The sequence below is a fragment of the Oncorhynchus kisutch genome, unplaced genomic scaffold (genome assembly GCF_002021735.2).
Source record: "Oncorhynchus kisutch isolate 150728-3 unplaced genomic scaffold, Okis_V2 Okis01b-Okis20b_hom, whole genome shotgun sequence".
Taxonomy (NCBI): Eukaryota; Metazoa; Chordata; class Actinopteri; order Salmoniformes; family Salmonidae; genus Oncorhynchus; species Oncorhynchus kisutch.
The window spans coordinates 6,748,604-6,766,435 of record NW_022261978.1 but is presented as its reverse complement, the minus strand read 5'-3'; the positions used below and the strand labels follow the sequence as shown (position 1 = coordinate 6,766,435).

At 45.8% G+C, this 17,832-nt stretch overlaps 1 protein-coding gene across 5 annotated transcripts in view; it reads right to left on the bottom strand.

Annotated features, from left to right (window-relative positions):
• LOC116358998 (adhesion G protein-coupled receptor E1-like) overlaps nt 1-17,832 on the bottom strand; it is a 62,136-nt gene that overhangs the window by 41,668 nt on the left and 2,636 nt on the right. For 4 of the 5 annotated variants that reach the window (XR_004206578.1, XM_031811589.1, XM_031811592.1 and 1 more), the window contains exons 2-3: nt 12,267-12,503; nt 6,617-6,763 (exon numbers count right to left, since the gene is read on the bottom strand). Coding sequence is in view for 4 of the 5 variants with exons in the window: in XM_031811589.1 (XP_031667449.1) it covers nt 6,617-6,763; nt 12,267-12,503 (384 nt within the window). In the remaining variant the exon portion in view is untranslated. The remainder of the gene's footprint in view (nt 1-6,616; nt 6,764-12,266; nt 12,504-17,832) is intronic. The other variant, XM_031811590.1, reaches the window with a different exon arrangement.

The window sequence follows — 17,832 nt, the reverse complement described above, 5'->3', positions numbered from 1 at the left end:
ATTATCCACCCCCCTCCCCACCTACACATAGAATAATATCATTATCCCCCCTCCCCACCTGCACATAGAATAATATAATTATCCACCCCCCTCCCCACCTACACATAGAATAATATCATTACACTCCTCCCCACCTACACATAGAATAATATCATTATCCCCCCTCCTCCCCCTCCCCACCTACACATAGAATAATATCATTACACTCCTCCCCACCTACACATAGAATAATATCATTATCCTCCCCACCTACACATAGAATAATATCATTATCCTCCCCACCTACACATAAAATTATATCATTTTCCACCCCCTCCCCCACCTACACATAGAGTAATATCATTATCCTCCCCACCTACACATAAAATAATATCATTTTCCACCCCCTCCCCCACCTACACATAGAATAATATCATTATCCCCCCCTCCCCACCTACACATAGAATAATATCATTATCACCCCACCCCACCTACACATATAACAATATCATTATCCCCCCTCCCCACCTACACATAGAATAATATCATTATCCCCCCTCCCACCTACACATAGAATAATATCATTATCACCCCACCCCACCCCACCTACACATAGAATAATATCATTATCCCCCCTCCCCACCTACACATAGAACAATATCATTATCACCCCTCCCCACCTACACATAGAATAATATCATTATCACCCCTCCCCACCTACACATAGAATAATATCATTATCACCCCTCCCCACCTACACATAGAATAATATCATTATCCCCCCTCCCCACCTACACACAGAATAATATCATTATCACCCCTCCCCACCTACACATAGAATAATATCATTACCACCCCCTCCCCACCTACACATAGAATAATATCATTATCCCCCCTCCCCACCTACACATAGAACAATATCATTATCCCCCCTCCCCACCTACACATAGAATAATATAATTATCACCCCACCCCACCTACACATAGAATAATATAATTATCCCCCCCCACCTACACATAGAATAATATCATTATCCCCCCTCCCCACCTACACATAGAATAATATCAATATCACCCCTCCCCACCTTCACATAGAGTAATATAATTATCCACCCCTCCCCACCTTCACATAGAGTAATTTCGTTATCACCCCCCTCCATACCTCCTCATATAATTATTTGATTATCCAACCCCCTCCCCACCTACACATAAAATAATATCATTATCCACGCCCCTGCCCACCTACACATAGAATAATATCATAATAATATCATAATCCACCCCCCTCCCCACCAACACATATACAGTGCCTTGCGAAATTATTCGGCCCCCTTGAACTTTGCGACCTTTTGCCACATTTCAGGCTTCAAACATAAAGATATAAAACTGTATTTTTTTTGTGAAGAATCAACAACTAGTGGGACACAATCATGAAGTGGAACAACATTTATTGGATATTTCAAACTTTTTTAACAAATCAAAAACTGAAAAATTGGGCGTGCAAAATTATTCAGCCCCCTTAAGTTAATACTTTGTAGCGCCACCTTTTGCTGCGATTACAGATGTAAGTTGCTTGGGGTATGTCTCTATCAGTTTTGCACATCGAGAGACTGACATTTTTTCCCATTCCTCCTTGCAAAACAGCTCGAGCTCAGTGAGGTTGGATGGAGAGCATTTGTGAACAGCAGTTTTCAGTTCTTTCCACAGATTCTCGATTGGATTCAGGTCTGGACTTTGACTTGGACATTCTAACACCTGGATATGTTTATTTTTGAACCATTCCATTGTAGATTTTGCTTTATGTTTTGGATCATTGTCTTGTTGGAAGACAAACGTCCGTCCCAGTCTCAGGTCGTTTGCAGACTCCATCAGGTTCTCTTCCAGAATGGTCCTGTATTTGGCTCCATCCATCTTCCCATCAATTTTAACCATCTTCCCTGTCCCTGCTGAAGAAAAGCAGGCCCAAACCATGATGCTGCCACCACCATGTTTGACAGTGGGGATGGTAGTTCAGGGTGATGAGCTGTGTTGCTTTTACGCCAAACATAACATTTTGCATTGTTGCCAAAAAGTTCAATTTTGGTTTCATCTGACCAGAGCACCTTCTTCCACATGTTTGGTGTGTCTCCCAGGTGGCTTGTGGCAAACTTTAAACAACACTTTTTATGGATATCTTTAAGAAATGGCTTTCTTCTTGCCACTCTTCCATGAAGGCCAGATTTGTGCAATATACGACTGATTGTTGTCCTAGGGACAGAGTCTCCCACCTCAGCTGTAGATCTCTGCAGTTCATCCAGAGTGATCATGGGCCTCTTGGCTGCATCTCTGATCAGTCTTCTCCTTGTATGAGCTGAAAGTTTAGAGGGACGGCCAGGTCTTGGTAGATTTGCAGTGGTCTGATACTCCTTCCATTTCAATATCATCGGTGGCACAGTGCTCCTTGGGATGTTTAAAGCTTGGGAAATCTTTTTGTATCCAAATCCGGCTTTAAACTTCTTCACAACAGTATCTCGGACCTGCCTGGTGTGTTCCTTGTTCTTCATGATGCTCTCTGCGCTTTTAACGGACCTCTGAGACTATCACAGTGCAGGTGCATTTATACGGAGACTTGATTACACACAGGTGGATTGTATTTATCATCATTAGTCATTTAGGTCAACATTGGATCATTCAGAGATCCTCACTGAACTTTTGGAGAGAGTTTGCTGCACTGAAAGTAAAGGGGCTGAATAATTTTGCACGCCCAATTTTTCTGTTTTGATTTGTTAAAAAAGTTTGAAATATCCAATAAATGTCGTTCCACTTCATGATTGTGTCCCACTTGTTGTTGATTCTTCACAAAAAAATACAGTTTTATATCTTTATGTTTGAAGCCTGAAATGTGGCAAAAGGTCGCAAAGTTCAAGCGGGCCGAATACTTTCGCAAGGCACTGTAATAATATCATTATCCATCCCCCTACCTACCTTTAGCCGCACCCTCATACTACTCCTTCTCTGTTCTGCGGGTGATGTGGAGGTAAACCCAGGCCCTGCATGTCCCCAGACACCCTCATTTGTTGACTTCTGTGATCGAAAATGCCTTGGTTTCATGCATGTCAACATCAGAAGCCTCCTCCCTAAGTTTGTTTTACTCACTGCTTTAGCACACTCTGCGAACCCTGATGTCCTTGCTGTGTCTGAATCCTGACTCAGGAAGGCCACCAAAAATTCAGAGATTTCCATACCCAACTATAACATCTTCCGTCAAGATAGAACTGCCAAAGGGGGAGGAGTTGCAGTTTACTGCAGAGATAGCCTGCAAAGTAATGTCATACTTTCCAGGTCCATACCCAAACAGTTCGAACTACTAATTTTGAAAATGACTCTCTCCAGAAATAAGTCTCTCACGGTTGCCGCCTGCTACCGACCCCCCTCAGCTCCCAGCTGTGCCCTGGACACCATTTGTGAATTGATCGCCCCCCATCTAGCTTCAGAGTTTGTTCTGTTAGGTGACCTAAACTGGGATATGCTTAACACCCCGGCAGTCCTACAATCTAAGCTAGATGCCCTCAATCTCACACAAATCATCAAGGAACCCACCAGGTACAACCCTAATTCTGTAAACAAGGGCACCCTCATAGACGTCATCCTGACCAACTGGCCCTCCAAATACACCTCCGCTGTCTTCAACCAGGATCTCAGCGATCACTGCCTCATTGCCTGTATCCGCTACGGAGCCGCAGTCAAACGACCACCCCTCATCACTGTCAAACGCTCCCTAAAACACTTCTGTGAGCAGGCCTTTCTAATCGACCTGGCCCGGGTATCCTGGAAGGACATTGACCTCATCCCGTCAGTTGAGGATGCCTGGTCATTCTTTAAAAGTAACTTCCTCACCATTTTAGATAAGCATGCTCCGTTCAAAAAATGCAGAACTAAGAACAGATACAGCCCTTGGTTCACTCCAGACCTGACTGCCCTCGACCAGCACAAAAACATCCTGTGGTGGACTGCAATAGCATCGAATAGTCCCCGCGATATGCAACTGTTCAGGGAAGTCAGGAACCAATACACGCAGGAAAGCTAAGGCCAGCTTCTTCAGGCAGAAGTTTGCATCCTGTAGCTCCAACTCCAAAAAGTTCTGGGACACTGTGAAGTCCATGGAGAACAAGAGCACCTCCTCCCAGCTACCCACTGCACTGAGGCTAGGTAACACGGTCACCACCGATAAATCCATGATTATCGAAAACTTCAACAAGCATTTCTCAACGGCTGGCGTTGCCTTCCGCCTGGCTACTCCAACCTCGGCCAACAGCTCCGCCCCCCCCCCACAGCTACTCGCCCAAGCCTCTCCAGGTTCTCCTTTACCCAAATCCAGATATCAGATGTTCTGAAAGAGCTGCAAAACCTGGACCCGTACAAATCAGCTGGGCTTGACAATCTGGACCCTTTATTCCTGAAACTATCCGCCGCCATTGTCGCAACCCCTATTACCAGCCTGTTCAACCTCTCTTTCATATCGTCTGAGATCCCCAAGGATTGGAAAGCTGCCGCAGTCATCCCCCTCTTCAAAGGGGGAGACACCCTGGACCCAAACTGTTACAGACCTATATCCATCCTGCCCTGCCTATCTAAGGTCTTCGAAAGCCAAGTCAACAAACAGGTCACTGACCATCTCGAATCCCACCGTACCTTCTCCGCTGTGCAATCTGGTTTCCGAGCCGGTCACGGGTGCACCTCAGCCACACTCAAGGTACTAAACGATATCATAACCGCCATCGATAAAAGACAGTACTGTGCAGCCGTCTTCATCGACCTTGCCAAGGCTTTCGACTCTGTCAATCACCATATTCTTATCGGCAGACTCAGTAGCCTCGGTTTTTCGGATAACTGTCTGCCCGTCCTTGGACACTGTGCTATCTAACCTCCAAACGAGCTTCAATGCCATACAACACTCCTTCCGTGGCCTCCAACTGCTCTTAAACGCTAGTAAAACCAAATGCATGCTTTTCAACCGATCGCTGCCTGCACCCGCATGCCCGACTAGCATCACCACCCTGGATGGTTCCGACCTTGAATATGTGGACATCTATAAGTACCTAGGTGTCTGGCTAGACTGTAAACTCTCCTTCCAGACTCATATCAAACATCTCCAATCGAAAATCAAATCAAGAGTCGGCTTTCTATTCCGCAACAAAGCCTCCTTCACTCACGCCGCCAAGCTTACCCTAGTAAAACTGATCCTCGACTTTGACGACGTCATCTACAAAATTGCTTCCAACACTCTACTCAGCAAACTGGATGCAGTTTATCACAGTGCCATCCGTTTTGTCACTAAAGCACCTTATACCACCCACCACTGCGACTTGTATGCTCTAGTCGGCTGGCCCTCGCTACATATTCGTCGCCAGACCCACTGGCTCCAGGTCATCTACAAGTCCATGCTAGGTCCTGAGCTGCCAGAGTATTCCGTCTGTCCTGAGATGCCAGAGTCTCCCGTCTGTCCTGAGCCACCAGAGTCTCCCGTCTGTCCTGAGCCACCAGAGTCTCCCGTCTGTCCTGAGCCGCCAGAGTCTCCTGTCTGTCCTGAGCCGCCAGAGTTTCCCATCAGTCCTGAGCCGCCAGAGTCACCCGTCTGTCCTGAGCCGACCAGAGCCACCAGTCTGTCCTTAGCCGCCAGAGCCGCCAGTCTGTCCTGAGTCGCCAGAGCCGCCAGTCAGCCAGGAACCACCAGAGCCGTCGGTCAGCCAGGAGCTGCCAGAGCCACCGGTCAGCCAGGAGCCGCCAGGGCCGCCAGAAGCTGCCAGAGCCGCCGGTCAGCCAGGAGCCGCCAGAGCCACCATTCAGCCAGGAGCCGCCAGAGCCGCCAGCCAGCCAGGAGCTTCCAGAGCCATCACCCAGCCAGGAGCTGCCAGAGCCGTCAGCCAGCCAGGAGCAGCCAGAGCCATCAGCCAGCCAGGAGCTGCCAGAGCCGTCAGTCAGCCAGGAGCTTCCAGAGCCATCACCCAGCCAGGAGCTGCCAGAGCCGTCAGCCAGCCAGGAGCAGCCAGAGCCGTCAGCCAGCCAGGAGCTGCCAGAGCCGTCAGTCAGCCAGGAGCTGCCAGAGCCGTCAGTCAGCCAGGAGCTGCCAAAGCTGTCAGTCAGCCAGGAGCCGTCGGAGTCTCCCGCCTGTCCGGCACTGCCGGAATCTCCTGTCCATTCGGGACCCATAGCTAGGGTCCCCAGTCGGAGGTCGGCGGCGAGGGTCGCCACTCGTAAGAGGCCACGGGGGCGGTTGAGGAGGCGGACAAAAACTGTGGTGAAGGGCGTGAGTTGGGATGGGCAGTCTATGTTTGTTTTTCTATGTTGGTTTTTGTGTTCGGCCTAGTATGGTTCTCAATCAGAGGCAGGTGTCGTTAGTTGTCTCTGATTGAGAATTATACTTAGGTAGCCTGGGTTTCACTTTTTTGTTTGTGGGTGTTTGTTTCCTTGTGAGTGTTTGGGCCACACGGTGCTGTTTCGGTTTTGTAGATTTCACGTTTATTATTTTTGTTCCAGCGTTCAGTTGTGTGGTTTTGAATAAATCAATATGGACACTTATCACGCAGCATTTTGGTCCGATCCTTACTCCGCCTCAGACGAAGAGGAGGAAAGTTGTTACACACACTTGAATACTCACCCTTACACTCCCCAGTGAGAGCAGTATAGTTGACAGGCGTTGTGGATCTGAACCCAGGTTGACACTGGCAGAGGTAGCTCCCGATGGTGTTGAGGCAAGTGGCGTTGCTGCCACAAACCTGTGGTGTCTTCTGGCACTCATTGAGATCTGAAGAGATAAGGACATATGGTGATAGAGCTGTGACTCACTAAACTCTCATCCAGTGATTCCCTAACCCCTCCTCCAGTGATTCCCTAATCTCTCCTCCAGTGATTCCCTAACCTCTCCTCCAGTGATTCCCTAACCTCTCCTCCAGTGATTCCCTAATCTCTCCTCCAGTGATTCCCTAACCTCTCCTCCAGTGATTCCCTAATCTCTCCTCCAGTGATTCCCTAATCTCTCCTCCAGTGATTCCCTAACCTCTCCTCCAGTGATTCCCTAACCTCTCCTCCAGTGATTCCCTAACCTCTCCTCCAGTGATTCCCTAACCTCTCCTCCAGTGACTCAAGACAGTCCATGTATTTTATGTATTTCAGAACTAAAGCAGCTGAAATAAGGAATGAGAGGCTTTATGATCAGGTTACCATTTGGATCAGCTGTGGTGATGTGGTACATCAAAGCAGGGGACTGTCTGGGGGTTCAAGGGGAGAGGTTGGGGAATCACTGCTCCACAAATATGGCACAGAACAGAGAAGATAAGATTGCAAAAACAAGCTAAACTGAGACCCGAGCCTCACATACGCTGTTGCTGTTTCTGATACATAAATACATAAAATCACAATGACACAATTTTTAGAGAATAATATCATTATCCACCCCTCCACACCTACACATAGAATAATATAATTATCCACCCCCCTCCCCACCTACACATAGAATGATATCATTATCCACCCCCCTCCCCACCTACACATAGAATTATACCATTGTCCACCCCCCTCTACTAACAGCTAGCTTGTTTAGCCCCGGTCTGTAACTGCTAGCTGTTTAGCCCGGCCTACTAACTGTTAGCTTGTTAGCACAGGCCTGCTAACTGTCTGAATCGCCGTGTCCCCAGCTAGCCCAACCACTCACCGGACCCATACGATTCCGTAACACCCAATGTGATACGGAATCGCTATTATTTTTTCATTTTTAGAACACATTCAAAAACCTCCAGAAGCTAACCAGCTAGTCATTGTTAGCCACTGCTAGCGGCTTTTACCATTTTTTTTTTTTTTTTGCCTGGATAACTGTCTCTCCACAACAACGCTGGATTCCTGCCGTAATCCCTGGACCACTACTTCTGATCTTCACAGCTAGCTTGCACCCAGTACCGAAGCTATCCCTGAGGCCCACTTCCCGGCCTACTCAGCTGTACACCCGAGCCACACACGAGCCACCGGACCCTTGCTGTAAACTTGGCTACATAGCTGATGCCTGCTGGACATTGTGATCACTTGGCTACATAGCTGATGCCTGCTGGACTGTCCATTAATCACGGTACTCCATTCTGTTTGTTTATGTTTTTATCTGTCGGCCCCAGCCGCACTCTGTGTGTAGTTAATCCGACCCTCTCTGCCGAGTCAACGCCATTTTACCTGCTGTTGTTGTGCTAGCTGATTAGCTGTTTTTGTCTAACCTGGTGTTTTAGCTAGCTCTCCCAATCTACACCTGCGATTACTTTATGCCTCGCTGTATGTCTCTCTCAAATGTCAATATGCCTTGTATACTGTTGTTCAGGTTAGTTATCATTGTTTTAGTTTACAATGGAGCCCCTAGTCCCACTCTTCATACCTCTGATACCTCCTTTGTCCCACCTCCCACACATGCAGTGACCTCACCCATTACAACCAGCATGTCCAGAGATACAACCTCTCTTATCATCACTCAGTGCCTGGGCTTACCTCCGCTGCACCCGCACCCCACCATAGCCCTGTCTGCGCATTATGCTCTGAATATATTCTACTATGCCCAGAAATCTGCTCCTTTTATTCTTTGTCCCCAACGCTTTAGGCGACCTGTTTTGATAGCCTTTAGCCGCACCCTCATACTACTCCTCCTCTGATGTGGAGGTAAACCCAGGCCCTGCATGTCCCCAGGCACCCTCATTCGTTGACTTATGTGATCGAAAAAGCCTTGGTTTCATTGCATGTCAACATCAGAAGCCTTCTCCCTAAGTTTGTTTTACTCACTGCTTTAGCACACTCTGCGAACCCTGATGTCCTTGCCGTGCCTGAATCCTGGCTCAGGAAGGCCACCAAAAATTCTGAGATTTCCATACCCAACTATAACATTTTCCGTCAAAGTAGAACTGCCAAAGGGGGAGGAGTTGCAGTCTACTGCAGAGATAGCCTGCAAAGTAATGTCAAACTTTCCAGGTCCATACCCAAACAGTTCGAACTACTAATTAAAAAAATTACTCTCTCCAGAAATAAGTCTCTCACTGTTGCTGCCTGCTACCGACCCCCCTCAGCTCCCAGCTGTGCCCTGGACACCATTTGTGAATTGATCGCCCCCCATCTAGCTTCAGAGTTTGTTCTGTTAGGTGACCTAAACTGGGATATACTTAACACCCCGGCAGTCCTACAATCTAAGCTAGATGCCCTCAATCTCACACAAATCATCAAGGAACCCACCAGGTACAACCCTAATTCTGTAAACAAGGGCACCCTCATAGACGTCATCCTGACCAACTGGCCCTCCAAATACACCTCCGCTGTCTTCAACCAGGATCTCAGCGATCACTGCCTCATTGCCTGTATCCGCTACGGATCCGCAGTCAAACGACCACCCCTCATCACTGTCAAACGCTCCCTAAAACACTTCTGCGAGCAGGCCTTTCTAATCGACCTGGCCAGGGTATCCTGGAAGGATATTGACCTCATCCCGTCAGTTGAGGATGCCTGGTCATTCTTTAAAAGTAACTTCCCCACCATTTTAGATAAGCATGCTCTGTTCAAAAAATGCAGAACTAAGAACAGATACAGCCCTTGGTTCACTCCAGACCTGACTGCCCTTGACCAGCACAAAAACATCCTGTGGCGGACTGCAATAGCATCGAATAGTTCCCGCAATATGCAACTGTTCAGGGAAGTCAGGAACCAATACAAGCAGTCAGTCAGGAAAGCCAAGGCCAGCTTCTTCAGGCAGAAATTTGCATCCTGTAGCTCTAACTCCAAAAAGTTCTGAGACACTGTAAAGTCCATGGACAACAAGAGCACCTCCTCCCAGCTGCCCACTGCACTGAGGCTAGGTAACACGGTCACCACCGATAAATCCATGATTATCGAAAACTTCAACAAGCATTTCTCAATGGATGGCCATGCCTTCCTCCTGGCTACTCCAACCTCGGCCAACAGCTCCGCCTCCCCCGCAGCTACTCGCCTAAGCCTCTCCAGGTTCTCCTTTACCCAAATTCAGATAGCAGATGTTCTGAAAGAGCTGCAAAACCTGGACCCGTACAAATCAGCTGGGCTTGACAATCTGGACCCTCTATTTCTGAAACTATCCACTGCCATTGTCGCAACCCCTATTACCAGCCTGTTCAACCTCTCTTTCATATCATCTGAGATCCCCAAGGATTGGAAAGCTGCCGCAGTCATCCCCCTCTTCAAAGGGGGAGACACCCTGGACCCAAACTGTTACAGACCTATATCCATCCTGCCCTGCCTATCTAAGGTCTTCGAAAGCCAAGTCAACAAACAGGTCATTGACCATCTCGAATCCCACCGTACCTTCTCCGCTGTGCAATCTGGTTTCCGAGCCGGTCACGGGTGCACCTCAGCCACGCTCAAGGTACTAAACAATATCATAACCGCCATCGATAAAAGACAGTACTGTGCAGCCGTCTTCATCGACCTTGCCAAGGCTTTCGACTCTGTCAATCACCATATTCTTATCGGCAGACTCCGTAGCCTCGGTTTTTTCTAATGACTGCCTTGCCTGGTTCACCAACTACTTTGCAGACAGAGTTCAGTGTGTCAAATTGGAGGGCATGTTGTCCGGTCCTCTGGCAGTCTCTATGGGGGCCACATATTATTCTATGTGTAGGTGGGGAGGGGGGTGGATAATAATATTATTCTATGTGTAGGTGGGGAGGGGTGGATAATGATATTATTCTATGTGTAGGTGGAGAGGGTTGGATAATGATATTATTCTATGTGCAGGTGGGGAGGGGGGATAATTATATTATTCTATGTGTAGGTGGGGAGGGGAGGGGGGATAATGATATTTTTTATTTTACCTTTATTTAACCAGGTAGGCTAGTTGAGAACAAGTTCTCATTTACAACTGCGACCTGGTCAAGATAAAGCATAGCTGTTACGGTTTTCTTCCGTCGAAGGAGAGTCGGACCAAAATGCAGCGTGGTAATTTCCATGCGGTGAAGGAGAGGAGGACCAAAACGCAGCGTGGTTATTCTGATACATGTTTAATAAAGATGAAACACGAACAGTACAAAAACAATAACGTAACGTGAAAACCTATACAGCCTATCTGGTTACAACAAACACAGAGACAGGAACAATCACCCACCAAACACTCAAAGAATATGGCTGCCTAAATATGGTTCCCAATCAGAGACAACGATAAACACCTGCCTCTGATTGAGAACCACTCCAGACAGCCATAGACTATGCTAGATAACCCCACTAAGCCACAATCCCAATACCTACGAAAACCCCAAGACAAAACACACCACATAAATAAACCCATGTCACACCCTGGCCTGACCAAAATAATAAAGAAAACACAAAATACTAAGACCAGGGGGGTGACACTGTGTACAATTTAATGCTACCTCTTCAGACAACAACATTTTCCCTCACTTTCCCTCCTTGTATTACACTGTGATAACTAATGTTAAAATTGTTCAAATGGCTTTTAACACGTTGTTTTTCAAAATAAAAGCCTGAAACCAGACAAACTATTTACTGTACAACAAAATATTACCACCAATATTCTTAATAGAAATGTCAAAGACAAATGTCACATAGAATAACAACACACTGTTAATAGCAGTGTGAACAGACAACACAGAGTTACACATGGAGTAAACAATTAACAAGTCAATAACACAGTAGAAAACAAAGGGGGAGTCTATATACAATGTGTGCAAAAGGCATGAGGAGGTAGGCAAATCATTAAAATGTTGTGATAAATGAGTGATAAATGATCAGAAAAGTAAATAAATAAAAACAGTATGGGGATGAGGTATGTAAATTGGGTGGGCTGTTTACCGATAGACTATGTACAGCTGCAGCGATCGGTTAGCTGCTCAGATAGCAGATGTTTGAAATTGGTGAGGGAGATAAAAGTATCCTCCCCTCCCCACCTACACACAGAGTAATATCATTATCCCCCCTCTCCACCTACACATAGAATAATATAATTATCCCCCCTCCCCACCTACACATAGAATAATATCATTATCACCCCCCCTCCCCTCCCCACCTACACATATAAAAATATAATTATCCCCCCCCGCCTCCCCACCTACACATAGAATAATAATAATATTATCCCCCCCCCCCCACCTCCCCACCTATACATAGAATAGTATCATTATCCGCTCTCCTCCCCCCTCCCCACCTACACATAGAGGAATGTCATTATCCCCCCCCCCCACACACACACACACACACACACAAACAACCAACACACACACACACTCAGACATGTGAATACTCACCGTTACACTCTCCAGCGAGAGGAGTAAACTTGAAAGATGTTGTGGATCTGAACCCAGGTAGACACTGACAGTAGAAGCTCCCCTGTGTGTTGTAACATGCAGCTTTACTTCCACAGGGTGGGGTACTGTCCTTCTCTTTACACTCATCTATATCAACACATTGCTGTCTCCCTTTGGCTTTGAAGCCCAGGCCGCAAACTCTGGCCTCTAGGTTCCCCAGAAGAGTGAAATGAAGACCTGTGAGGAGAGACAGAGAGACAGAGAGACAGAGAGACAGAGAGACAGAGCGAGACAGAGCGAGACAGAGCGAGACAGAGAGAGACAGAGAGAGACAGAGACAGAGAAACAGACAGAGTTATTCACCAGTTTCCTACTAGCCCAGCCTCGGGTTAGCGTCATTCCCATCCCTGTCAACACCACAGCATTCTGGACCTCGTTGGGATGCAATTATTTTTATTACTTTTATCAACAATTTGTTGATCCCAAATGGCACTCTGTTCCATAGGCTAGTGCATTATTAAAACATGGGTATAATCACTAGGAAAATACTTGTAAACACAGGGCGTAATGAACAAATGAACAAACAAACAAATGAACGAACAAACAAATGCCCCAAACAGGGGGACTTAAACTGTCCAGAAAAAAAACACAAAATGGGAAAACATAAAACCCATAGACGTGCACACAAGTAAACCAAACAGACGGTCACAATAATTAATCCCGCACAAGGAACCCTGCGGGCCGGCTGACTAATAAAGCCTTACTACTAACTACCTAATTCAAAACAGGTGCACTCAATAAACACATAAGGAGAGGGAGGAAATAATCAGTGGCAGCTAGTAGGCCGGCGACGACGACCGCCGAGCGCCACCCGAACGGGAAGAGGAGTGTCCTTCGGTCGGAGTCATGACAATACTTTTTTTTTTCTTTTTTTTACTAGTTATTAAACTGAAGAATAGTAGGTTACTAGCTAGGTTACTAAACTGAAGTATAGTAGAGAAGACAGAGATATTATAACTAGGTTACTAAACTGAAGTATAGGAGAGAAAACAGAGATATTATAACTAGGTTACTAAACTGAAGTACAGGAGAGAAGACAGAGATATTATAACTAGGTTACTAAACTGAAGTATAGGAGAGAAAACAGAGATATTATAACTAGGTTACTAAACTGAAGTATAGGAGAGAAAACAGAGATATTATAACTAGGTTACTAAAATGAAGTATAGGAGAGAAGACAGAGATATTATAACTAGGTTACTAAACGTAAAGGGGAATATCACTCAAAAACTATCTTTTGGTATTTGTTTCATTATGTTTTGCATGTCAGCAGTAAAGTTGTTAAGATATTGGACTTTAAGAAGAAAAGTGTCTCGGCCACTTCATCATGATAATGTATATACATCACTGAACACAGAGTGAGTCATTCCAAATTGTTATGTGACTAAATAAGCACATTCTTAGTGCTGAACTTATTTAGGCTTGACATAACAAAGGGGTTGATTTCTTATTGACTCAAGACATTTCAGCTTTTCATTTCAACATATACACACACACACACACACACACACACACACACACACACACACACGCACACGCACTTGCACACTCACACACACAGAAGCTCTCTCTCTCCCTCTCCCACCCCTCCCCGCTTGATCTCTCTCTCTCCCCCTCTCTCACCCCTCCCCACTTGATCTGTCTCTCTCCCTCTCTCTCACCCCTCCCCACTTGATCTGTCTCTCTCCCTCTCTCACCCCTCTCCACTATCTCTCTCTCTCCCCCTCTCTCACCCTTCCACGCTTGATCTCTCTCTCTCCCTCTCCCCTCTGTCATATTATGGTAATATACTGTGTTGTAATGATGTGCAAATAGTTAAAGTACAAAAGGGAAAATAAAAAAACATGTATATAGGTTGTATTTACAATGGTGTTTGTTATTCACTGGTTGCATTTTCTTTTGGCAACAGGTCACAAATCTTGCTGCTGTCACGACTTTCACCGAGTCGGTCCCTCTCCTTGTTCGGGCGGTCGGCGTCGCCGGTCTTCTAGCCATCGTCGATCCACTTTCCATTTTCCATTTGTTTTGTCTTGTTTTCCTACACACCTGGTTCTCATTCCCCTCATTAAGTGTTGTGCATTTAACCCTCTGTTCCCCCCATGTCTTTGTGTGGTCTTGTTTGTTGTAAGTGCTTGTGCACATGTTGACTGGTGCGCGTCGGGTTTTGTACCCATGTTGGTTATTTCTTGATGCCGTTGGTTTTGAAATGAAACTGCTCCGAGGGTAATATGTGTCTCTAATATGGCCGTACATTGGGCAGGAGGTTAGGAAGTGCAGCTCAGTTTCCACCTCATTTTGTGGGCAATGTGCACATATCCTGTCCTCTCTTGAGAGCCAGGTCTGCTTTCGGCGGAATTTCTCAATAGCAAGGCTATGCTCACGAAGTCAAGGTGAAGAAGTAGAGAAATCTGTCCTCGTATCAGACCTGGGTTCAAATACTGTTTAAAACATTTCAGATCCTTTCATTTCTAGCCGGTCTGAAGTGCTGTATGGGCAGGGTTTGTACGGTAGACACTATTCCATTGGTTCAATTACGCCAGGCAAACTCAACAAAGCCCAGATTAACTGTTTGCAATATATATCGAGTAGTATTTGAACCCAGCTCTGACTAATTCAGGGACTCTCCAAATAGCCAACTAGTGTCAGTCCTGTTACTGTGTTTTTTCCTGGAAACAGTGATATTCTGACAGTAATAAATAACATAGTACTACATCCATAACATCCATAACACAACTAATTGAACATAGTACTACATCCATAACATCCATAACATAACTACCTGAACATAGTACTACATCAATTATCATCAATCTACCCACAATACCCCATTATGACAAAGCAAAAAACTGCTTTTTAGAATGTTATAGCATTTATTTTCAACAAAAAAAAAAATATCACATTATCATAAGTATTCAGACCCTTTACTCAGTAATGTGTTGAAGCACATTTGGCAGTGATTACAGCCTTGAGTCTTCTTGGATATGACACTACAAGCTTGGCACACCTGTATTTGGAGAGTTTCTCCCATTCTTCTCTGCAGATCCAATCAAGATCTTTCGGGTTGGATTGGAAGTGTCGCTGCACAGCTATTTTCAGGCCTCTCCAGAGATGTTCGATCGAGTTCAAGTCCAGGCTCTGGCTGGGCCACTCAAGGACATTCAGAGGCTTGTTCCGAAGCCACTCCTGCATTGTCTTGGCTGCGTGCTTAGTGTTGTTGTCCTGTTGGAAGGTGAACCTTTGCCCCAGTCTGATATTCTATGCACTCTGGAGCAGGTTTTCATCAAGGATCTATCTGTACTTTGCTCCATTCATCTTTTCCTCGATCCTGACTAGTCTCCCAGTCCCTGCCACTGAACAACATCCCCACAGCATGATGCTGCCACCACCATGCTTCACCTTAGGGTTGGTGCCAGGTTTCAAAGAGTCCAAGCTTGGTTTCACCAGACCAGAGAATCTTGTTCCTCAATATCTGAGAGTCTTAAGGTGCATTTTGGCAAACTCCAATGGGCTGTCATGTGCCTTTTACTCAGGAGTGGCTTCCATCGGGCCACTCTACCATGAAGTCCCGATTGGTGGAGTGCTGCAGAGATATTTGTCCTTCTGGAAGGTTCTCCCATCTCCACAGAGGAACTCTGGAGCTCTGTCAGAGTGACCATCGTGTTCATGGTCACCTCCTTGACCAAGGCCCTTTTTCCACGATTGCTCAGTTTGGCAGGGCGGCCAGCTCTAGGAAGAGTCTTGGTGATTCCAAACGTATTCCATTTAAGAATGATGGAGGCCACTGTGTTCTTGAGGACCTTCAATGCTCCAGACATGTTTTGGTTCCCTTCCCCAGATCTGTGCCTCGACACAATCCTGTCTCAGAGCTCTACTATTATTAATACAATTCCTTCCACCTCATTGCTTGGTTTTTGCCCAACTGTGGGACCTTATATAGACAAGTGTGTGTCTTTCCAAGTCATGTCCAATCAAATGAATTTACCACAGGTGGACTCCAATCAAGTTGTAGAAACACCTCAAGGATGATCAATGGAAACAGGATGCACCTGAGCTCAATTTCGAGTCTCATAGCAAAGGGTCTGAATACTTGTTTAAATAAGGTATTTCTGTGTTTCACTTTTAATGCATTTGGAGAAAAAAAACTAAAAAACCTTTAGCCTTGTCGTTATGGGGTATTGTGTGTAGATTGACAAGGGGGAACGAATTATTCATTCCATTTTATAGTTAGGCTGTAACAAAACAAATGATGGAAAAAAGTCAAGGGGTCTGAATACTTTCCGAATGCACTACAGTATACACACTAAAATACACACTACACAATATACACACGACACAATATACACACTACAGTATACACACTAAAATACACATTACACAATATACGCACTACACAATATACACACTACACAATATACACACTACAGTATAAACACTGTCTAAACACACAAAAACTGTCTATACACACTAAAACTGTCAAGAAACTACACTGAACAGAAATATAAATGCAACATGTAAAGTGTTGGTCCCAAGTTGCATGAAATTAAATAAAATATCAAAGAAATGTCTATCACTTGTTTTTCACAAATTTGTTTACATCCCTGTTAGTGAGCGTTTCTCCTTTGCCCCGATAATCTACCTGACAGGTGTGGCATGTTAAGAAGCTGATCAAACAGCATGACCATTACACAGGTGCACCTTGTGCAGGTGACAATAAAAGGCAATTCTAAAATGTCCAGTTTTGTCACACAACACAATGCCATAGATTTCTCAAGTTTTGAGGGAGTGTGTAATTGGCATGAGGACTTGAGGAATGTCCACCAGAGCTGATGCCAGAGAATTTAATCTTCATTTCTCTATTATAAGCCTCCAACATAGTTTTATAGAATTTGGCAGTACGTCCAACAAGCCTAACAACCACAGACTACATGTATGACGTCATGTTAGGGAGTGGTTTGCTGATGTCAACATTGTGAACACAGTGCCCCATGGTGGCGGTGGGGTTATGTTATGTACCTTGTGAACACAGTGCCCCATGGTGGCGGTGGGGTTATGTTATGTACCTTGTGAACACAGTGCCCCATGGTGGCGGTGGGGTTATGTTATGTACCTTGTGAACACAGTGCCCCATGGTGGCGGTGTGGTTATGTTATGTACCTTGTGAACACAGTGCCCCATGGTGGCGGTGGGATTATGTTATGTACCTTGTGAACACAGTGCCCCATGGTGGCGGTGGGGTTATGTTATGTACCTTGTGAACACAGTGCCCCATGGTGGCGGTGGGGTTATGTTATGTACCTTGCGAACACAGTGCCCCATGGTGGCGGTGGGGTTATGTTATGGGCAGTCATAAGATCGGGATGACGAACGCAATTGCATTTTATTGGTGGCCACTTGAATACACAGAGGTACATTGATGAGATCCTGAAGCCTATTGTCGTGCCATTCATCCGCCGCCATCACCTCCTGTTTCAGAATGAAGATGCACTGCCCCATGTTGCAAGGAACT